At 43.8% G+C, this 22920-nt stretch overlaps 3 protein-coding genes and 1 pseudogene across 4 annotated transcripts in view; all 4 read right to left on the bottom strand.

Annotated features, from left to right (window-relative positions):
* The window catches only part of chd8 (chromodomain helicase DNA binding protein 8), a 29493-nt gene extending 27126 nt beyond the window's left edge, over nucleotides 1-2367 (bottom strand). Inside the window, exons 1-3 of the mRNA XM_084183330.1 lie at nucleotides 2293-2367; nucleotides 1271-1553; nucleotides 96-1172 (exon numbers count right to left, since the gene is read on the bottom strand). Of these exons, the coding sequence (XP_084039456.1) occupies nucleotides 96-1082 (987 nt within the window). The 5' untranslated portion in view covers nucleotides 1083-1172; nucleotides 1271-1553; nucleotides 2293-2367. The remainder of the gene's footprint in view (nucleotides 1-95; nucleotides 1173-1270; nucleotides 1554-2292) is intronic.
* A 1458-nt stretch (nucleotides 2368-3825) lies between these two features.
* On the bottom strand, nucleotides 3826-7724 carry LOC311146768 (uncharacterized protein). Its single transcript, XM_084183349.1, has 2 exons — nucleotides 7563-7724; nucleotides 3826-6051 (listed from the first exon to the last, which is right to left on the bottom strand). Exons 1-2 carry the CDS (start codon nucleotides 7650-7652, stop codon nucleotides 4354-4356), a joined length of 1788 nt encoding a protein of 595 aa, XP_084039475.1. The 5' UTR covers nucleotides 7653-7724; the 3' UTR covers nucleotides 3826-4353.
* Nucleotides 7725-10220: 2496 nt separating this feature from the next.
* On the bottom strand, nucleotides 10221-11168 carry LOC311146776 (cerebellin-1-like; the record flags this gene model as incomplete). Its single annotated transcript, XM_084183356.1, has 3 exons — nucleotides 10221-10418; nucleotides 10534-10653; nucleotides 10878-11168. The coding sequence occupies 3 exons, from the start codon at nucleotides 11166-11168 to the stop codon at nucleotides 10221-10223; spliced, it is 609 nt and encodes a 202-aa protein (XP_084039482.1).
* A 2613-nt stretch (nucleotides 11169-13781) lies between these two features.
* Nucleotides 13782-19340, bottom strand: LOC311146771 (E3 ubiquitin-protein ligase TRIM11-like; annotated as a pseudogene). The gene is made up of 7 exons: nucleotides 18843-19340; nucleotides 18668-18763; nucleotides 18289-18522; nucleotides 16112-16134; nucleotides 15789-15934; nucleotides 15382-15653; nucleotides 13782-14051 (listed from the first exon to the last, which is right to left on the bottom strand). The product of its transcript is annotated as an E3 ubiquitin-protein ligase TRIM11-like (transcript).
* Between the last annotated feature and the right edge of the window lie 3580 nt (nucleotides 19341-22920).

Raw genomic sequence — 22920 nt, 5'->3', positions numbered from 1 at the left:
GGTGAAGAGACCAGGTCACTGTATTCCTGACTACTCAAAACATAGCATGACAATTCTGATGGTAAGGTCAAACTGAGTTCAGAGGTCAGTCATACCTGCTGTGGTACTGTAGTGAGGGTGACCCCTTGTGGTCGGACTGAAGTGGTGCCTGTAGCAGTGGCGGTAACCTGTGTTTGCATGGCAGACTGCAGCTGCACCTGTGTCTGGGGCTGTAGCTGGATTTGCTTCATCTGCATCGCCTGTCCTTGGGTTTGGAGCTGCACTTGAGCCTGCGCTTGGGCAAGCTGGGCCTGCGGTATTTGCATCTGGACAGTCTGCGTCTGGCCCTGGGACTGGCCCTGGGGCATGGAGATCAGCTGCACCTGCTTTAGGGGTCCGTTGGGCGACTGAACTAGCCTCTGTATCCCGGTCCCCACCTTCACCTGTCCCTGCCCAGGAGATGCTTGGTTCAGGACCGTTCCTCCAGACAGTATCTGCATGCCAGGCCTAAGTTGGGTTCCAGACAGTACCCTGGCAAAGGTGACCTTTCCCCCTTGGGAGCCTGTCCCAGCAACAGTCTGCAGCACCTGTGCATGCCCCCCAGGTCCTTTCAGGATGACGATCTTGGAGCCTCCCTGCCCTCCGGCCTGCTGGGTGATGGCAGCTAGCTGCTGAGGAGTAAGCTGCTGTGCGATCTGTGCGAGCTGCTGTGTGGTGAATTGTTGCGTGGTGATCTGTTGTGTGGTGCCAGCAGAGCTATTGACAGTCAGAGGTGAGCCCAGCAGGATTGTGGCAGCCCGACTAGTGTTACTGGCTACAGAGAGTGTTGTCTGAGGTACTGTTGAAGCTATTGAAACAGTCTGAGGGAGGGCGACCGGGACTGGGACCTGCTGCTGCACAGGGACTGGGTCTGGGATGGTTGGAGCTGCCACTGGTATGCTGAGAGCTGGGGTGGGTTCGGGGGGGGGTTCAACCTGCCCCAGAGCCAGCTTCAGAGCCTCCTCCACAGGGTCTGAGGAGCCCTGGGTGAAGGCATCGCCTGGCAGGGCATCCAGGTTGAACAGCGGTGTGTCATCAAAGAGGTCCATGATGGGGTCTGCCATGTTGCCCAGTCCACAGAAGTTATAGAGAACAAAACAGCTTTGCTCTCAGTCAGAAAGACAGGGAATCCGTAAATCTGCCCAGGTTGTGCACTTTTAAAAAACGATTGGAAAAACAACATTATTTTTAATTAATCAAAGATCATAAATATTATTCCATGAACACATATCAATCAACATAATTCACTTACTAAAATTGACTAATTCTGCGGTTTTAGTCCAGTGCAGAGAATTGACTTGGCCTTCGTCTGTGTATCCTCCAATGACAAATATTGGAGTGGTGGTGTAGGTGGTGGGGAAAATGAGCTAGATACCAGAGAAAGAGGCTCAGGGAAGAAGAGAGTCCCCCTGTTTCTCCACTTCTTCCTCACCCCTTTCCTCTTCCTTGTTTTCAGTGCTTATTTCTCTCCTCTGCTCTGTGCGTAATGATGGGATGGATGCCCATCTGTGAGATCATTCGCTGATGTCTCTTTCCTAAAGCAGAAAAGTAGAAGATAAGGGTTTAGCTTAACCAGGAAAAAGCACTATTCCAATAGACTTCCTGAAACTATCACACAAAGTGTGCCATGACACTGCTCTCTTGGTGGGGTGAAATGGTCTGATTTGTCATGAGGTAACTAGCTAGTAACGTTAGCTAGCTAGTTGGTGAACTAGTTAGCCATCTAGCTACCTATAACAACAAACACTAGTGGTTTCAATTTTTTCTTGAATCAAACATGCCTTTATTATGATCATATATTATTTTACAAGCAGTATTTGTATGGAAATTAATAGTTTAAATGGCAAGTGGGAGAAAACCATCTGTCTACACATAGTCAGACGTTTCTTTCTGACTGTGTTGTTCTCGGCAAACCCGCTACCGAGATAACGTTAGCATTGAATGGCTATTGCCATTGCATATCCCACATAAGGCTGTTTCGGGATTAAAATCTATTTCAAAAGGTATATAAATAACTACTGCAATATACATAAATCAATAGCTAACATCTTCATAATTTACTGCATACCATCCACTCTTTCAATCTCATCAACAAACCGGACCAAACCAAAGCAACGTGCCACAATAACCACACTAGCCTCTCTACGATCAGACACCGGTAAGGCCGCAATGGCATTTGGGTTGGACTACGTCTGTTATTCATCAAAAAATACCGCCAAATAACCATCCACTGCCTCGACTCTCTCAGGTTTAATTTCGGGGTGCTAAATTTACCTTTGCATCGACACACATGGCTTTCTCCGTCTCACAACACTGTACGATTACAGGAAACGGCCAGGAAAGAGCAGGAACTAACGTTCTTGCCAGAGAAAACGTTGAAAGTTTACCCCTCAATACCATCCGCTTGACTATCATTGGTCTGAATGTACACTAGCCGGCAGCATTCGTACACGCCATTGGCTAAAAGGGATTGTCCATCATCCAAATAATGGACATAGTTAGGTTGAGAAAACAATAAATGCGGCCTTGTTGGGACAATTTGGCTCAGAGGTCCTACACGTTGGATTTAGCTGTCAAACATAAGCACCAGCTGAGTTTACCGCATGTTAAACTTCAATACGATTTGAAGATATGTCGTTTATTCCATACAAAATGTCTCTGGCGATTGTTTTTGCAAACCATCTAACAATGTGACCTCAGTCTTACACACGCTACAAAAAGGAGAACATGTTTTCTCTCACACACACATAGTTTAACCCTGCTTTAAAATTGTAGCTATACCCAGACCAGAGATGCTATACTTATTTTAAAATACGTTAAATTTGTATTTATTTTCATATGGATTTCTACAGGCTAAATCAAAACTGAAATGCACCATAATCGAGGCTTATGTTTATCATGGATACAGTGTGTTTTAATAACATTGTATCCTCTTCATCTCTATAAGGTGCCTCCATCATATCATATCTTTGATTAGCACTGGATTCACACACAAAAATCACTGGCAGCATAGGAGTAAATGACACTTCACAATTACCTTTAAAATGCCAAGTTGTCCAGTAACTCCCTCCTGAGGAGATGATGTCCATACCAGAAAGACTGGCAGGCCTTCTAGATGATTTTGTGTACGGTGGCTCACTTTTTAACTTTCCACTGGGTATTGTCTTGTGTGTTTCTTTTTTGGGTACACACAAACGGAACTGGCACACTACCTACTAACAGAGGCCTCCTACTTTAAAGATAGGTGGACAACATAGTAAATATAATCACACACAGACACACACACATACTAGATTTAACAACTCAACATTGCCGCCTAGAGGTGATCGTGTGGGTGAACTGTGAGTGTGAACCTGTTCCTCTGTTTTGGAGGTCTCCAATGTAATGTACTGTACAGTAGGAACACAGAAAATCCATTACTGGATACAAATTACATGACATCTTTTAAAATAAAACTTGAACATGTTTAATAAAAGCACAAAGAAACATATTTAGAATAATTTTAACCTGTTCCATTTTATTTATGTTAGACTCATTTTCAATATAATCATGTGTAAAAAGTAGGCTAGTAGCCTAGTGTAAAAAAAAGAAGTAGGTAAAGTAGTAAAGAAAAGTAGAAGTTTGCATTACCTCAATATTCTGAATACTGATTACCAATGTAATTAGAAGAGTAAAAAGTAATGTTTTGTCATACCCGTGGTATACGGTCTGATATACCACGGCTTTCAGCATTTAGGGCTCGAACCACCCAGTTTATAAATTAATTATAAACTGGGTGATTCGAGCCCTGAATGCTGAAAGCTGTGGTATATGTGCAGGCTGTTCCAAGCAATAAGGCACCTCGAGGGTTTGTGGTGTACGGACAATATTCCACGGCTAAGGGTTGTATCCAGGCACTCTGTGTTGCATCGTCCATAAGAACAGCCCTTAGCCGTGGTATATTGGCCATATACCACACCCCCCCGGGCCTTATTGCTTAAATATACTGCAAGTCACACCGACTAAAACATATATCCCTGTTTTAACCTCTGTACACACAGCCGTTGATGACTTTTAAACAACATGTTCAATGTGAGCTTAACAAACACAACAAAGAATACACCCCTGATACCAGTGGAGGCTGGTGGGAGGAGCTATAGGAGGACAGGTTCATTGTAATGGCTGGAATGAAATTAATGGAACGGAGTCAAACGTGTGGTTTACATATGTTTGATGTGTTTTATACAGTTCCATTAAATCCATTCAAGCCATTACAATGAGCCCGTCCTCCTATAGCTCCTCCTACCAGCCTCCTTTGCCTGATACATGATCTGTGAAAAAATTCCCTTTCTATTTTTACTCAGGGAATATTTTGTCCAGAGTGCATATTTTGCTGTTGTAACGCAAAAGGAGAACTTGCTCAAACTGATCATCAGTCAGACCATTCCTTTTAGGGGTGAGAATGTTCCCGTTATGACTGAAGAGCCGCTCCACAGGAGCACTTGAGGGTAGGATGGCGTTGAATTTGAGGAACAGCTTCCTCACTCTCTGGAAGTATTTCAGGCAGCTGAGATTTTTGCTGGTTCCCTCGAGGTACCTCCGGACTTCCTCTTCTGTGTCACTATTGCCAGTCCCAGGTCCGAAACTAAAGAATTCGTCTTCTGACTGCACGTTGTCGCTGCCGATTGGCTCACCATCAGTCGGCTCCAATCGGGTTGCCTCAGCCACCAGCATCAAATGCATGTCTTCTCTCTCAGCTTCTGGTAGCCACCACAAACGAAATTGTGGAGTAGTTGCTGTCGCCATTTTTGCATCCAGACTGGCAAAGAGCTGTTTGAAACGGGAATCTATTGCTTCTAGAACAGGGTTGATGACGTCGAAGAGATAGAGTGCAAGAGTTTTCTTCTCACATAGCTTTTTCTTCAATGTGAGTACCGTAGGTATGACCAGTCCAAGAAAACATTTTTGCTCTCCTTGGAAGAGTTCCAGTGCAAAAGCAAGTGGCTTGAAGACATTTATGTATTCTTTTAAAAATGCTATCTCGTAAGATAGCAGTCTCGGGACCCCCAGGCTGTCACAAACATCCATTAGTTTTGTTTCAGGGAGAGAGACCATCTTTTCCACTGCACAGTATTCAGAATTCCAGCGACTCACACAAGGAGCAGTCAATTTCATTTTCTCTATGTCCTCCACTGCTGCTATAGCCAATGGGGATTGGTGGACGCTGTTCCATATGGCAAAACACTTGGCCATTGCGCTGCAGTACACTTGGCCAGTTTCTCCCTGTGATAGAACTTGTGCTAGATCGTGGGAGGCAATCAGATTCAATGCGTGCGATGCACATCTCTGGTGCGGCAGCAGAAAGAGGTGCATGGCCTCATCTGCTCCGTCAAGTATGGTGCCCACGTCCTGAAATTCAACAATGTCATCTTCATAGTTTTCATTGTCCCCCTTCGAAAACTCTTTGAAGACTTTGACGAAGTTGCTGCCATTATCAGTGACTGTAGCCTGAAGTTTGTTTTCAATATTGTAGGCCAAATGAATCTCGTGTATCTTGGCTGCAATTGTATCAAATGTGTGCGCGCCCCGTATTCTGGCACAGGCAAGCGCAGCAGACTTCCTCTCTAGCTCATTCTTCTCAATCCAATGACAGGTCATCCCAATGTAGCTTCTGTTGTGAGCTGACCAGATATCAGCTGTAGTGCACACAGATTGTACCCTGTCCAGCTTTTCCTTTAGTTCCTCCTTCATTTTGGAGTATGCCATCATAATTCTATTGATAAAAGTATTTCGGGTCATGGACATCTTCCCTCCACTTAAGCCCTCAATCAGCTTCCTGAAAGCAGGCTGCTCCAAGACAGAGAGCGACTGGACATTTTCCACCATGAAGTTGAAGACCAAGGTGTTCACTTTTGGCTGTGACGTCATTTGATGGACAAGGTTTTCCAGCTTGGATTTCTTGTAGCGTGGCTCCTTAGGAGACTCTGTGGTTGATCCATTGGGTCCATCCATCTCACCTTTAGGGGACTTCAGATACATGGTTGCATGCTTTCTCTGAAATACAATCAAAAAGAACATGTATTAATACACCTTCATATACAGTATATCAGAACATCCCTGTTGTATTTTTAACAGACAGGTAAATCCCCAAAGCATTTACCCAACCTATTTATTGCCATATGTAGCAGAGCCAGATACTGTCCCATAATCTTTTGAATGTGCTTCAAGATTATATAATCAAATTTAAAGCGGCAATCAGCAGTTGAAACTATAACAAAGTGAAGTCCCCGCCCCTGTTTCGGTAAAAAGCTGAGAGACAGGGCTGGAGAAATGTAACCACTCTCCAATTCATAGACAGAGCTATGGATGCAAGGACTGACCATCAATTGTAGTTTTAACCATGTTTTGAGGCTATATAGTGTTTGTTTACATTTACTTTTATTACAAACATTGGAATAAAACAAGCTTATATTTGGGGTTCTGATGGGGTACAACAGTTGAACTAAACTCATGAGGTATTTACAAGTTATATTCTTCAAGAATCAAATGGGTACATATCATTCATTTAAAAATCCAAAAATGGATGTGGCAACTGCAGATTGCCCATTTAAGATATATTTGTGTTTGTGGATGAATTTATGGCAATTATTTTTATGAAGAACATTTTCGTAATTTGTTTGCGCTTGAAGCCCATTCAAAAAACTACAAGGCTGAGAGGGCAGTTACACTGACCACCAGTAGTAGTACCCCATATGTCCATGATATACATTTCAATAAGGGTGCATCTCAATACGTTGCTTCCTCCGCCTCGTCTCCATCTCCTTCATCTTTACTAATAGGAAACAACAGGCCAGGTAAAACTTGGTTGATCCCTTTACTTTCACATTTTTCTAGTCACAAAATACAGGGGTGTAATCATTTCACCAAACAGTTGCAAAACGGAACTTGAGTTTCTATTGGACAAATTCAGGTAGGTCCCTCCCAATTTTGCAACATAATTGGCGTGATGAATACATGCCTCTGTATTGAGACACTGCACCCCCCTCCCCAAAATGTATTTCTGTTGGTGTTTTTGTGTTTTTTGTTGTTGCAGTTTTCGAGTAGGTGAAAATGATGATGCATTGCAATGTTTGAATGTAATTTATATTAAATGTTAGAATTCCATTTCCAAGTGACTTTTTTTTGCCTGATTGGTCCATGCTATACTGAATCCTTGGGACGTCCCTACTCCATTGCCGTTGAACTGTAAAATGGTTAGGGTAAGGTTTATTAGGTTAGATTACGGTAGGGACGTCCCAAGGATCACAGATAGCCCTAATCTTGTGTGATTGCATGAGGGGGGAAAGAATATGGCGACGCCAATGAAATGTCAGTCTACACTCGATGAGATGTACCGCCACCCAATCAAAACACAGTAAAGCCGTCATTATTTTATTGTGAAAGAACGTTAGTAGTTAGGCCAAAGGTGGTTTATAAAGTTGGTACGGGCTTTGGCCACATGTTTTACAAACGACCTGCATTTTTAACCCCCCATATAACATGTTCATTGAAAACATTCAACTCACCTCTAAATGTTTCTTCAGATTTGATGTCGAGTTCTTGGAGGTAGACAGCATGCGGATTTTGGGTTTGCATAGAACACACTCTACGGTCATATTTTTGTCTCTTAACTCCTTGAAAATGAAATGATGTCTATATTGCCAGACATGGAAAGATGTGGCAAGAGCACCGGCATCCATTTTAAAGAAATTATCCGTACAATGTGTCGTATTTAGTGCGAGACTGCAAGCGTTTAAACAGGGGTGTAGTCATTACGCCGATTCTGTTGCAAAACGTTTCGTCTGTTGCAACAGAAACCGTTAACTCCAAACTGAAAACGTTTTTTAACGAAAACGAGACTTTCTATTGGAGAAGTTCAGGTAGGTCCCTCCCCGTTTCGTTCCGTTTGCCGCTGTTAGGTTCTTTTAAACGGTAAACGGTTTCCGTTGCAAGACGTAATGAATACACCCCAGACAAAGCGCACTGCGATGGTCTGATTACGTAACGACCTAATCTGGATTACTTGTAATGCGTTACTACAATTGGTTGCTTTCTAACCAAGTCAATGCTTACTTATGAGCCCTTAACCAACAACTGAGTTTAAAAAATGTAAGTATGAAAAATTTGCTAAATCAACTAATAGAAAAACAGTAAAATATGTGAAGAGTGTGAAGGAATGTATTCAGACCACTTCCCTTTTTCCACATTTTGTTATGTTACAGCCTTATTCTAAAATGCATTAAATAAATACAAATCCTCATCAATCTACACACAATACCCCATAATAACAAAGCAAAAACAGGTTTTTAGACATTTTTGCAAATGTATTAAAAATGAAAAATACATTATTTATTAAGTATTCAGACCCTTTGCTATGAGACTCGAAATTGAGCTCAGGTGCATCCTGTTTCCATTGATTATCCTTGACATGTTTCTACAACTTGATTGGAGTCCACCTGTGGTAAATTCAATTGATTGGACATGATTTGGAAAGGAACACACCTGTCTATATAAGGTCCCACAGTTGACAGCGCATGTCAGAGCAAAAACCAAGCCATGAGGTCAAAGGAATTGTCTGTAGAGCTCCGAGACAGGATTGTGTCGAGGCACAGATCTGGGGAACGGTACCAAACATTTTCTGCAGAATTGAAGGTCTCTAAGAACACAGTGGCCTCAATCATTCTTAAATGGAAGAAGTTTTGGTTCCAAATGCACTGTGTGTGTTGTCAATATGCATGTGTGTCCGTCTGTGTGTTTGGAGTGTCAGTGTAGTATGTGTGAGTGTGTGTGGTTAGAGTCCAGTAAGTGTACATCGAGTCAGTGCAAAAATAAAATAAGGGGGTCAATGCAAAATAAACTGTTCAGCAGTCTTATGGCTTGGGGGCAGAAGCTGTTAAGAAGCCTTTTGATCCCGGACTTGGTGCTCCGGTATCACTTACCGTGCGGTAGTAGAGAGAACCGTCTATGACTTCGTTGGTTGGAGTCTTTAACAATTTTTAGGGCCTTCCTCTGATACCGCCTGGTATAGTCGGGAGTGGCAGAGCACAAAATGTAATGCAAATGGTTGCTACCTATAGAGGAGGTGATAGGCCTACATAGCAAGACCTTTCCTCATTGTCTTGAAAAAGGTCAGTCCCACCCAGTTGACTTTATATGCACACTAATCAGTCTTTTTTTTAAAAGCGCACCCTCTATCTTTTCTAACTCTGTGTCTTACTGTCTATCATGAATTAAGGAAGCGTGACTGACTAGTTGTGACAGCACACCACACTTGAGCCACAGGAGTCCGGCGAAGACGTGCTCGTGTGCTCTCCAAAGCCTCCATCTGTTTGTGCGCGACTGGTAGCCCTATGAGGAGTGTCCGTTATTCACTATGCTTATGCTCTCCCCCCTTGCCAATGCCCTGCCACCATGCCAACTCTGGTGGTGAGAGCTATATTTACAACAGTTGTCATGATACTGGTTCAAAGAAAAGCAGGAGTAAAAGAGTGAATATTGATACCTTGTAGCCTAATGTAATTGTCAAAATATGCAAACTACCAACAATGAAAAAACAAATCTGATTCACATTGTACCACTATAGACTTAACAAATACTCACCAAAAAGAGACAAAAGGCTAATGTATATATTCATTTTAATATGACCTGTTTATATATATCTTCCTAAGAGGTGTGCACACTGCAGAATACATACTGGTAAATAGGGAATATAATTAGTCACAGGACAAACAGGTTAAACAAAGCAGTAAGCCAGGGGGGCTAGCCAGAATGGCAGGCAAAAATGCCAGAGATTCAAAAGTTAATGAAATTTTGTATTCAGGTCTTGCCATATTTTAAGGGGCTACAGGATTTATGTTTAAAAGTGAAAATGAAAAAGATACTACAAATTGATTGCATATTTCTATTTTTGTGCCATAGTGCGCATCAACACTGGTGTCTGAACAAAAATAGTATCTCGATCCTCCACCCTAAAGGACAATTTACACACAAACTGGACACATGAGACAATTCACATATCTACCATGCAAATTCTGTCTTTGTGTTTCCCTCCACCCCTCATCTTTTATTGTCTCTCTCAGACATTAAATTATATATATTTTTCAGTCTCACCCTTTTCCCTCCCCATTCCTCTTTCTCTCCGTTTTTCCCTCTGTCCTCCTCTCTCCCTCCTGCAGGCTGTCTCCCTATAGGGGGAAAACCAAGAAGCCGGAGAAGGTGGAATACTTCCAGCCACCCATCAGGTTTCCCCTCTCTAGTTTGAGGTAGGCCTTGTCTCCCCTCTCCATGATCACTAGGCCTGCGTTGGTGGCTGCCTCCCGCGTCACATCCATGTCCCCAGCGAAGGCTGAGATCGTTGGCCACCCATTCAACATCAGACTAACCTGGAAACAACCACAGGGTTTGTCTCAATGTCAAACAACTAACCATGTGTGGGACATGCATGGATGCTATGCTACATGCTCTATGTTTACGGCATTTACAGTATGTCTCTCTCACCTGGATAGTTTGTCTATTGTAGGCCTTCACTACATGGAAGTTGAAGCTGTAGACTCCCCTCCTGGGGGCTAGGAAGACACTGCTCTCCTGGTCAAAGTGATTGCCCACATTCACCAGGATCTGCGGTATGAAGAGAAAGTGAGAGAATGAACACAGGAGGATAAGAGAGATAGGGAGTGATGTATAGAAATCATTCATCAATGATCAATCAAAGATAAACAAATCAGTCAAAGAGAAATCAATCAACCATCAATCAAAGATAATTAATTAATCAGAAAACATTGGTCAACTTCACCTGTTGATGTACTACTTTATATGGTCAACGTTTCTTTGCATTTGCTCACCTGGTCGAAATAGATGATCATGGTACGGTTGCTCATGTCTGTGGGCTCGTGGTTGGTCTGGCGGGTGGCAGAGAAGGCCACCCGGCCAGTGCCTGAGCGTACTGACATGCCCAGGGCATTTCCCGCTGGCTCAGAGTTGGGAGTGGAGTCACAGATCACCAAACACTTCCCTTCCAAGACGATAGGCTCTGTGTCATTCTGGGCCTGGGCCCTTAGAGGCCCCCATAGGAGCAGCAGCCCCAGCAACACTATGGGCTCTAAAGTGGATGGACAAACCACCCTGGGATACATGCTTTTAAGTGGCTTTGTTTTGATCGTATATCTGTTATTCATTCTAGTATGGAGGAGAGTCACTTTGAAAGATTACAGACATAGATAAACATGCCCAGGAAAAATAGGTGTCAGACTTTTAAAAAGCTAGATATTCTCTCTGCTCACTCAGGTCCTAAATGTCTCACAATTTATGTTGTAACTGATATTTAGCAGGATCATTAGGGTCCTCAATTGGTTGAACTTGGTCCACCACCCTGTTCTATGACAGCAGTCTCCTATCCCACCTCCTAGTGTAGATGCTATGTAGGAAGTCTCCCAGTAATAAATATAGAGGCATGTCAACAGGTAGGACTCACAGACTGACAACCAGGAGCGTTTGGAGTTATCCGTGTTCAGCAGAAGGAGACAAAGTCAGAACATACAGTCGCTCCCCCTATCTCCCCCAACACTATCTGTCTGTCCTTCCCTCTCTCCCTCACTCTGTTCCCATGGATGTCTCTCCTGTGATTCTGTGCTGGTTTGCAACAGTGGCAGTAGGGCAGGATAGCATGGACAAATAGACGTTTGAGTGTGTTCCAATCTACTGCATCATCATACAGGGCCTGAGAGAGGGAAGGAGAAAGAGAGGAAGGGAGGGAGGGATAGATGAAGAAAGGTAGAGTACTTGTGAGGAATCTCGGCTACCATAGAAGCTGATGAAGAGGATTATGAAGATGAGGATATTGTTAGGGGGAGGAAGAGGGAATGAGGTAACGTTCTGGACCAGTGTCAGGGGAGGATGTAGAATCCAGGAGGGAGTGAGAAAGAAAGAGGGAGTGGGGGAACAACTCCACTGAGAGACCATCTGTCTTTCACACGCGCTCTGTACCTCCTGACGTTCCACAATATGCCCCCCCCCCTTCCTCACACCCACCATGTTCGCACTTAGTTTCTCCATCATCCTCTTGTATTTTCTTACAAATTCCTTAGGTGTTTATCTTTTCACAACTACATAAATGGTTACTGTATATAACACAGAGAAGAAAGCACTTCATCCTCTATTGATATTATAGACAGAACAACATTTTAGACTGTACCCTCTCTTCATAATGTGATTTTCTCTTTCCTTCTAAAATAATCTCTACATGTCGTCAATTCAAGTGCAAAAAGACACTCTGACACATCTCTGATGATCACACTCTCTATGACATTTAGTGATTAACACTGTTATAAACAACCTTATAAAACCACCACACACTCTTTCTTCAAACACACATTGACGCACTCTCTCACACCAACCTGACATGGTTTGTTTTAGAGAGTTGGTCCCCAATATTCAATAAACAGTCAGAAGATTAACAGTTTTCCTCAACAATCCAAGATGTTAACACAAGCAAATTGCAGGACTTGTCATGCAATCCTGGAGTCTAGCTTTAAGTTCATAGAGAAATAGTTGAGAGTATCACCTGTTTCAGTTTGAAAGGTGTCCTCCTTATTTTTCATATCAAGTGAAGTAAATTATTGTTCCTTGGAGATGGAGTGATAGTCACAAATTCCTCATAACCTCTTCTCTGTTCTTTCACATTCTACAGTATCACAGAGACCTCCCTTTGAAACAGGGATCTAAATGGCCATGCCAGAGGACCCACTGCGTTATAATCTCTCTCTCTCTCTCTCTCTCTCTCTCTCTCTCTCTCTCTCTCTCTCTCTCTCTCTCTCTCTCTCTCTCTCTCTCTCTCTCTCTCTCTCTCTCTCTCTCTCTCTCTCTCTCTCTCTCTCTCTCTCTCTCTCTCTCTCTCTCTCTCTCTCTCTCTCTCTCTCTCTCTCTCTCTCTCTCTCTCTCTCTCTCTCTAATTCTCTGTCACTTACCCACCTACTAATTGTCTCTCTAACAATGAAAAGTGGCAGGGAAAGTATTGCATCTGAGATGTCATTTTGGTCATTTTGTGACATTGTTCAGTCTGACACGATCTTTGACATTGATTTATAGCCTATGAATCTACCTTGAGCATCTTCAAGTGAATCCCTTTCAATATAATGGCCTACATAATTTCACTTTTGTGAAAGATTCTAATGCCTGATGATTTTGTCATCTATACTACAATATGGTTCAGTCCACACACCTTCCATCTCTTTTTTCTCAACATTATTTGGGGTATTTAGCTTGGTACATGAGTGCCCCATAGAACCCATGTTGATTATGATATGCATACAAAATAGTCTATACAAACTCAGAAAAGGGAATGGGACCCCATGGCTATGTTACATCATAAGAATCTAGAACTATCCACTGAATGTTTAATTTTCTAACTCTTTTAGAATATTGTCCTGTAGTTTGGTTGTATTTGATTTTAAAAAGCTCTCCCTTGGGTCCAAGTTGCTTGGGTCCAAGTTGCTTGGGTGCCCAAAAACTGTGACAAAAGTAGGACATACACATCCATTCCTTACTGATTCAAAGTCATAGTTCATAGAACTTCGAGTCCTGAACTCTGTAAGAATGTAGTCTTACCATTCGCCATGCTCACACAAGCTCTACTGTTCATAGTCCAATCCCTCATGAGGTCCTGGGAGATGTTCCAGAAGGAAACCTCCCACAAAGTCTCCATCCTTGAGCTCCCACCCCATTCTAATTATCTGGTCCCTGATGATCTCTCACACCGTCACTATGAAGATTCTGCTCTGAAGCTCAGCTTTGTAGAGGCCAAAGCCCAGGCACACGGGCTGGCTGAAGGAGGTGGTGAAGTTGTGCAGGTGGGTCAGGGTGTTGGATGGCCCCACCTCGGAGAAGGTGATGGTGCCTGCACCATAGTCCAGGGCCACGCCAACACGGTTGCCCGACATTCGGCTGGAGATGCGTGTCTTCCTGCAGTTGTGCCAGGCAGCCAGCTTTCTGTCATGCTGCTGTGTCAAGCTCCAAGACATCTGCAAGTCAAAACATCATCCATCATCTAGCAGTCAATATAGAAAACCAACCATTACATTTTTTTATCACACATTTTTTCTCGTGATAAAAGTTACATTCAAAGAGACCAATTAAAGTAATTAACCACGTTTCTATCCACAGTTTTTATGCGACTAAAGCAGTGGCGTAGCCAGAACTTCGTTGGTGGGTGGGCCTGCAGAAATGTGGGTGCATTTCTTTGCCATGGGGCAAGGAGAAAATGTTGCCGTTTTATAGCTAATCTCATGCTATTCTACACATTTTGCCATGAGGCTGAGAGAAAAGTTAGCATTTTTAAAGCTAATTAAAGCTAAAATATAGGTATGATGACTGTGATGAAGGCACTGGATGATGAGCTGTCTTGTTTGCTAAATGAACAAATGGAATAAGCAATGGCATGGTGCATATAGCCATAGAAGCACAGTGACATATGCCTCAATGCAGTCATTCTTTGTAAGTTATTGGGGGGTGTGGCTTTCAGTTTGTTATTTTTGGCAACCCATCCCGTGAGAGTGAATGTCATTCCAGGTCATCTGTTCTGTTATATTTCATCAAATCTGACTAACCCAGTGCACTGCTTGCTATGAATTCTATCTGACGGTGTTTCAGGAAAAAACTCCTGAGTGGCGCAGCGGTCTAAGGCGTGCATCTCACTACAGACCCTGGTTCGATTCCAGGCTATATTACAATCCGGCTGTGATTGGGAGTCTCATATCACGGCGCACAATTGGCCCAGCATCGTCCGGGTTTGAGTGGCGCAGTGGTCTAAGGCACTGCATCGCAGTGCTAACTGTGCCACTAGAGATCCTGGTTCGAATCCAGGCTCTGTCGCAGCCGGCCGCGACCGGGAGACTCATGGGCGGCGCACAATTGGCCCAGCGTCGTCCAGGGTAGGGGAGGGAATGGCCGGCAGGGATGTAGCTCAGTTGATAGAGCATGGCGTTTGCCAGAGTAGGCACATTTGCCAGAGTAGGCACATTTGCTATTTAAAGCAACAGTTTTTGTGACAAGTGCGATGGACTTTAGAGTTTTATTCTGTACATGAAACCTTAAGCGAAAAAGTAAAAAATGTTGTGCACTACATCATCACGCACTGATTTGACTGGTGGGAAAATGTGCATATTTTCTTTATGCATATTTTTTTATATTTGCATGGAAATCTGTCGCCAATTGGATGGAAACCTAGCTAATGATCAGCTTCCAGACCTATCAGTTTACAGAGATGACAACTAACATGTCATGTTAGTCTTATTACCACAGTTCTTACTATTATTAAAGACTACATGTAGAAGAACAGTGATAATAATGTACCTTGTTATTTCCAAAGGCATTGCCCACCTTCCCCTTCCGCCCGATGCTCCGGTAGGACACCGCAATGTCCCAGAAGCCCTCTGCCTCCAGCTCCCAGTAATGGGTTCCTGAGGAGAATGTCTGGACGGTCAGGACTTGAGCCCAGTGATCGAAGCGGTCAGGGTGAGTGGCACATGGAAGGCGGTGTTTGACCCGCATGGCTGACCGCAGGCCATCAGAAATGCTCAGGAGAGGATGGGCAGAGTTAGTGTCCAGAGTCAACGGACTTGTCACTATGGAAAATGAGAAAGAGACATAGAAAGCACAGACTGAGACATGACGCACAGAGAGAAAGTAAATATGAATGAATAAACCTGAATTCATTGCATCTCAGATATAAGGGTTGAAGGTTCAGCCTGTGCACTCACAGAGCTCTCTCTTGAGTTTGGTGAGACAGTGCAGCGTCTCGGTGACGAACTGTCTGTGCTTGCTCTCAATGTCCTCCACAATGTACTTCCTGTCCAGGCTGAGAGGGTCAGGGGTGAACAGGGGGCAGTTCACGTCCGCAAGCAGCCTGTTACAGAGCAGGTTGCAGGTTAGACACAAATCATATTATACTCAAACATACGCACATACACAAGTGCGCGCGCGCACACACACACACACACACACACACACACACACACACACACACACTCACACAAACAGACACACACAATATCATACTAATGAATACCTATTTCTTATTTACCTTGAGTCATCAGATTGAAATGCCTGTGGACAGAACAATGAAAAGAAGCCAAGGACTGTTATAAGACTGTGATAATACTTATACAGTGCATTTCGGAAAGTATTCAGACCCCTTGACATTTTCCACATTTTGTTACATTACAGCCTTATTCTAAAATTGATCAAATATATATTTTTCTCATCAATCTACACACAATACCACATAATGACAAAGCAAAAACAGGTTGTTAGAATTTTTTGCCAATTTATAAAAAATAAAAAACAAAAATACCTTATTTACATAAGTACTCAGACCGTTTGCTATGAGACTAGAAATTGAGCCCAGGTACAACTTAATTGGAGTCCACCTGTGGTAAATTCAATTGATTGGACATGATTTGGAAAGACACACACTTGTCTATATAAAGTCCCACAGTTGACAGTGCATGTCAGAGCAAAAACCAAGCCATGAGGTCGAAGGAATTGTCCGTAGAGCTCCGAGACAGGATTGTGTCGAGGCACAGATCTGGGGAAGGGTACCAAAAAAATTCAGCAGCATTGAAGGTCCTCAAGAACACAGTGGCCTCCATAATTCTTAAATGGAAGAAGTTTGGAACCACCAAGACTCTTCCTAGAGCTGGTCACATGGCCAAACTGAGCAATCGGGGGAGAAGGGCCTTGGTCAGGGAGGTGACCAAGAACCCGATGGTCACTCTGACAGAGCTCCAGAGATCCTCTCTGGATATGGGAGAACCTTCCAAAAGGACAACCATCTCTGCAGCACACCACCAATCAGGCCTTTATGGTAGAGTGGCCAGACGGAAGCCACTCCTCAGTAAAAGGCACATGACAGCCCGCTTGGAATTTGTCAAAAGGCACCTAAAGGACTCTCAGAACATGAGAAACAAGATACTCTGGTCTGATGAAACCAAGATTGAACTCGTCACGTCTGGAGGAAACCTGACACAATCTCTATGGTGAAGCATGGTGGTGTCAGCATCATGCTGTGGGGATGTTTTTCAGCGGCAGGGACTGGGAGACTAGTCAGGATCGAGGGAAAGATGAACGGAGCAAAGTACAGAGAGATCCTTGATGGTAACCTGCTCCAGAGCGCTCAGGACCTCAGACCGGGGTGAAGATTCACCTTCCAACAGGACAACGACCATAAGCACACAGCCAAGACAACACAGGAGTGGCTTCGGGACAAGTCTCTGAATGTCCTTGAGTGGGCCAGCCAGAGCTCGGACTTGAACCCGATCGAACATCTCTGGAGAGACCTGAAAATATCTGTGCAGCGACACTCCCCATCCAACCTGACAGAGCCTGAGGTGCTTCAACAAAGTACTGAGGAAACAGTCTGAATACTTATGTAAATGTCATATTTCAGTTTTTTTTTTTTTTATACATTTGCAAACAATTCTAAAAACCTGTTTTTGCTTTGTCATTATGGGGTATTGTGTGTAAATTGATGAGGGGAAACAACTATTTAATCCATTTTAGAATAAGGCTGTAATGTAACAAAATGTGGAATTCACTGTCATTCACGGTTATAAGACAATAACACAAAACTGTTAATAAAGTTAATCAAATGTACTATCTCAAGAAAAGAGACATTCATTGACGGCTAATCAATAAAAGCACAAAGCCTTTAATGCCATAGTACAAATCCTGCATGAATGGCACTGTGAATTACCCCCAGATGGACAGGGAGGTAAACAGATTAGTTGAAATCCTCTGTTATGCAGTGTACAACATATGCTGTCTTGTAAATAAATAGGTGGTTAAAACATTGCATTACAGTACAGAAGTGAATGTTCAGATTCAGAATTACCAGAATAGTGACCTATGCCATCCAATGATTTGAGAGGATGGCTTTGATCAATTTGGTTTGTTTGAGGATACTCAAAGGTTGTGTCTAACGCACAGAGATTAACTGCCTGAAATGGTTACTGTGAAGTTGGTTATGTATTGCTTTATTGCAAAACTGAGGTCCTAACTCTTGCGTGGTCACTAATGACCCCATGGCACTTGTCCCAAAAGTAGGGTGTTAACTCCACTACCCTGGCGGAATATCCAACCTGTCTGCTCTTCCTACCATGGTATCCAAATCATCCCCAGATTCCAATTGGCTCCTTCAAACCCTCTCCGCTCTCTAGTCATCTTGGTATCTGGTAAAAGGGTTAATAATAAACATCTCACCCAGATGAGCAGGAAGGGGTCTGTCTCCTCCAGCAAGGATCCCAGGTAGTGGTGGATATCCTGGGTCTGACTCAGGTCCTCCCTCACCCTGCTGCAGTCGTTCTGCAGGCGCTCCATGGCCTTCTGCCTCTCCCTCCAGGTGCTCTCCCTCAGGGCCAGCACTAGCCTCTCCACCTACAGCCGCAGGTCTATACCCATACGTTCCACCTGGGAGTCATCTGCCACAGACAAGTCCTGCAGGGGGACAACAACCATCAATACAGACTCTATGGTCATAACAGGACTCAGCGTTAAGGCAGAATAGAACCTCGGATAGACTAATATAAGCATGACCAGTAAATTGATGGACTGCTATAAGCATGTGTGTGTGGTTACTCACTGTCATAGTGAGGTCAGTGTTCTGGTGCTCTTGGAGGATCCGTTCACCTTCATTCAGCTTTTCATCTGCTTTCTGGAGAAGGCTTTTGAGGATGACCTGTGGAAACACACAGATTTAGAACTGTTATAGCCACACTATAACACCAGCTGTAGGGAACTACAGGTTGTTTTCTGACCTTGAGGTCATCCTCCATCATCCTAAGTCCTTTAATGCGGTGCTGTGCATGGCCACCTTCCAATAGGCACTCTGAACACACGTACACCCGTTCGTCAGCACAGTAGTAGAGGAACATCTCCTTGTGGGCGGGACACCTGCGGTGAGACAGATCTCCCAGGGGTTCCACCAGCAGGTGTGTCTTGAAGGCGGGCCGCTCCAGGTGGGGCTGCAGGTGCTCTGCACACAGAGACACCTCACAGCGCAGGCAGGTCTTCACTGCCACGGTGGTCTCCGCCTGGTCCTCGTCCCCCACAGGTGGGCAGCAGTCACACGCCACCACCCCTTGTTCCTCCTGGCACTGTGCACAGGTGAAGCGACCCCTGACCCCAGCCTCTCCGTGCCCCCAGGCGTCCCGCACGCAGGCCGGGCAGAAGCTGTGGCCACACAGCAGGGGCTGGGCCTGGCTGAAGACATCGCGGCACAACGAACAGGTCAAGTCCTCCTCCAGGGACGCCATGGCAAATCTAATTTGTCACCAGGGAACACAAAATGGGAAAAGGCACCTTTGCACACAAAAATATATAAATAATGTCAAAATCATTGTCAAGTTGTCAAAATATTGAGCAGTTGAAATCATCTTAATTCCCAGTCTTAATGGCCAACGTCTTATTTTCAAGCCACTTCATGATCGCTATAAGCTGTGAGTCCTGGGGTCAGGTTTACAGTACAGTGGTCACTGAGTTAGTGACAGTGTTGGGGAAGCTACTCTGAAAATATAGTTTACCAAGCAACCAATTACTTCACACTGGAAGAAGTTAAGCTAAACTAAAGCTACCCTTTATAAAAAAATATACTTTACTTAACTAAAGTTAACTTTGAAAAAGTAGTTCACTACATCCAAACTACTTCGTTAAAAATCTGAAATGTCGTAGACGACAAATTGCAAGAACAGATTACTTTGGGGTCATATTTTAACACAATGTGTAATTATTGCCTAGTTTCACCATCATTTATTTTATTTTTGACAACATAGTGTTCCATACTTCCAGTAGTTAGCTACACCACTACCGCAAACACTCCCTACATTTGAATTTAGTTAAACTACCACCAAGCTACTGCAAAATGTAGTTAAATTACTAGTTGAACTACATGTAGTTCACTACTCCCCAACACTGGTTAGTAAAACTGTTTACTCATAGTTCACGCCAAAGTCACTTTTGTAAAAATGAATACTAGGAATTAGGTATTAGGAACAGGGCTTGGTCAGTCCACTTCACCGGCTCCAACTCCTCTATTTATCTACCTACTTATCAACCATTAAGCCTGTTTATAAGATCTTCCAATTGTCTTAAGTGTCAGACATGACTACTTCTTCTCTAGTTAACTGGTATAACCCGCATCACTGAGTTTATTCTCGTGCTATGGAGGAGTTGTTACACTGCTTGACCTGCACCTTGTGCCTACAGCCTGTTGCTATGGAGGGATCAAAACATCATCCTCCCTGCCCACCTGCCTGTCTCATGTGCTCTTCCTATCTTGTTTACAACTGTCCTATACACATTCTGATACGTCTTTCTTGTGTCTTTTTTCAGATTGTTCAAAGGTCCACAATAAAGTATAGATTCCCCTTACCTGTTTGTGTCCCAGGTCTGTCAGAGTGTGGCCATCGTTGGTTGTAGTGCTGTTAGTGTGTGTAGAAACCGGCTAATCCCATAAAAATGTCTGCTTTAAACAGAGGGACTGACCTCGGATAGCACATAGTCATGTGACCTACAGAGAGCGAGGGTGCATTTCAAGACTCTGAGGAGGCTTCCTCTCCTCATCTCCTTTCCTTAATCTGCACTGCTATGAAGGAAGTGTAGGAGTGTAAGCAACTCTCCAGTAGGCAACCACGATATTGCTTACCTATCTTGGGTTTTCGGATGAGAGCTGAAAAACACTTTAGCCTGTTGAGATGGACCCAGAGAGAGAGAGAGAGAGAGAGAGAGAGAGAGAGAGAGAGAGAGAGAGAGAGAGAGAGAGAGAGAGAGAGAGAGAGAGAGACGGCTGCCCTAAGTCACCACATTTGTGGCACTTTACAACTACAGCCTGAGACTCCCTGCACCATTCAGCTTTGAGATGTGCCTTGTGGCCATGGTGTGAGATATTTAACAGTAGGGATGAGTATTTGGTCATTATATAGGCTTTGTTTGTTTATGCATTTCCATATGCTCATCATCTGTTTTATGGCACCTGCTTTATGGCATCATTATACACGTTATCATTTTGTTAGGCTGACCAGAATGAATTGGTGTCAATGTTTTACAGTACACACAAATTGAATATGAAACAATTAATCTAACCTGATAGGCTGAGAGAGATGAATAGGAAGGAAGTGCAGCAGACAGAGTGATGTTAGCCCCCATGACATGCACTACGTGACCAAAAGCAAGTGGACACCTGCTCGTCGAACATCTCATTCCAAAATCATGGGCAGTAATATGGAGTTGGTCCCCCCTTTGCTGCTATATCAGCCTCCACTCTTCTGGGAAGGCTTTTCACTAGATGTTGGAACATTTGCTGCGGGGACTTGCTTCCATTCAGCCACAAGAGCATTAGTGAGGTCGGGCACTGATGTTGGGTGATTAGGCCTGGCTCGCAGTCGGCGTTCCAATTTATCCCAAAGGTGTTCGATGGGGTTGAGGTCAGGGCTCTGTGCAGGCCAGTCAAGTTCTTCCACACCGATCTCGACAAACCATTTCTGTATGGACCTCGCTTTGTGCACGGGGGCATTGTCATGCTGAAACAGGAAAGGGCCTTCCCCAAACTGTTGCCACAAAGTTGGAAGCACAGAATAGTCTAGAATGTAATTGTATGCTGTAGCGTTAAGATTTCCCTTCACTGGAGCTAAGGGGCCTAGCTCAAACCATGAAAAACAGCCCCAGACCATTATTCCTCCTCCACCAAACTTTACAGTTGGCACTATGCATTCGGGCAGGTAGCGTTCTCCTGGCATCCGCCAAATCCAGATTAGTCCATCGGACTGCCAGATGGTGAAGCGTGATTCATCACTCCAGAGAACACGTTTCCACTGCTCCAGAGTCCAATGGCGGTAAGCTTTACACCACTCCAGCCGACACTTGGCATTGCGAATGGTGATCTTAGGCTTGTGTGAGGCTGTTTGGCCATGGAAACCCATTTCATTAAGCTCTTGTGCTGACATTGCTTCCAGAGGCAGTTTGGAACTCGGTAGTGAGTGTTCCAACCGAGGACAGACGATTTTTACATGCTACGTGCTTCAGCACTCAGTGGTCCCATTCTGTGAGCTTGTGTGGCCTACCACTTCGCGACTAAGCTCAAGGCATATTCTACTCAACGGTGATCAGATGGCTGCCATTAACAACACCAGTGCCTTTCCATGTGGTCTGGATCCTACTACACACACATGATAGGTATCGTGGAGGACTAAGTCATATTCTTCATAGGACTTCCTGACGTTTGCCTGGCAAGTTATGCTCTGTTCAGTCTGGTCCCATCTACCTGATCAACCTGCTTATCTCAGACCTTTTCCAGATTGCCATCACGTTGGTCTTCATTCTCAATAGGTTCTTTGTCACCATGTCTGCCCTTCGTGAAGGCCCACTGCCTCTCCAGGTTCTTTGTTTGCCTGGGCCTCTGCACCAGCCTTTACTCGCATAGAAACTGTGGATGGGAACGTGTTTACCATTTACATCTATTTTGTATCACAAGACAATTAAGGATTTACATTTACTGTCATACAGTGCATTCGGAAAGTATTCAGACCCCTTGAATTTTTCCACATTTTGTTAAGTTACACCCTTATTCTAAAATGGATTAAAAAATAAAGAAAAATCCTCATCAATCTACACACAATACCGCATAATGACAAAGCAAAAACTTTTTTTGTTGTTGAAATTTTAGAAAATGTATAAAATAAAAAAACGATTACAGCCTTGAGCTTTCTTGGGTATGAAGCTTGGCACACCTGTATTTGGGGAGTTTCTCCCATTATTGTCTGCAGATCCTCTCAAGCTCTGTCAGGTTGGATGGGGAGCGTCGCTGCACAGCTATTTTCAGGTCTCTCAAGAGATGTTAGA

The sequence above is a fragment of the Coregonus lavaretus genome (genome assembly GCF_964263955.1).
Source record: "Coregonus lavaretus genome assembly, chromosome: 19".
In the NCBI taxonomy this organism is placed as follows: Eukaryota; Metazoa; Chordata; class Actinopteri; order Salmoniformes; family Salmonidae; genus Coregonus; species Coregonus lavaretus.
Note: the sequence above shows the minus strand (reverse complement) of the source record. Positions and strands in the feature narration are given on the sequence as shown.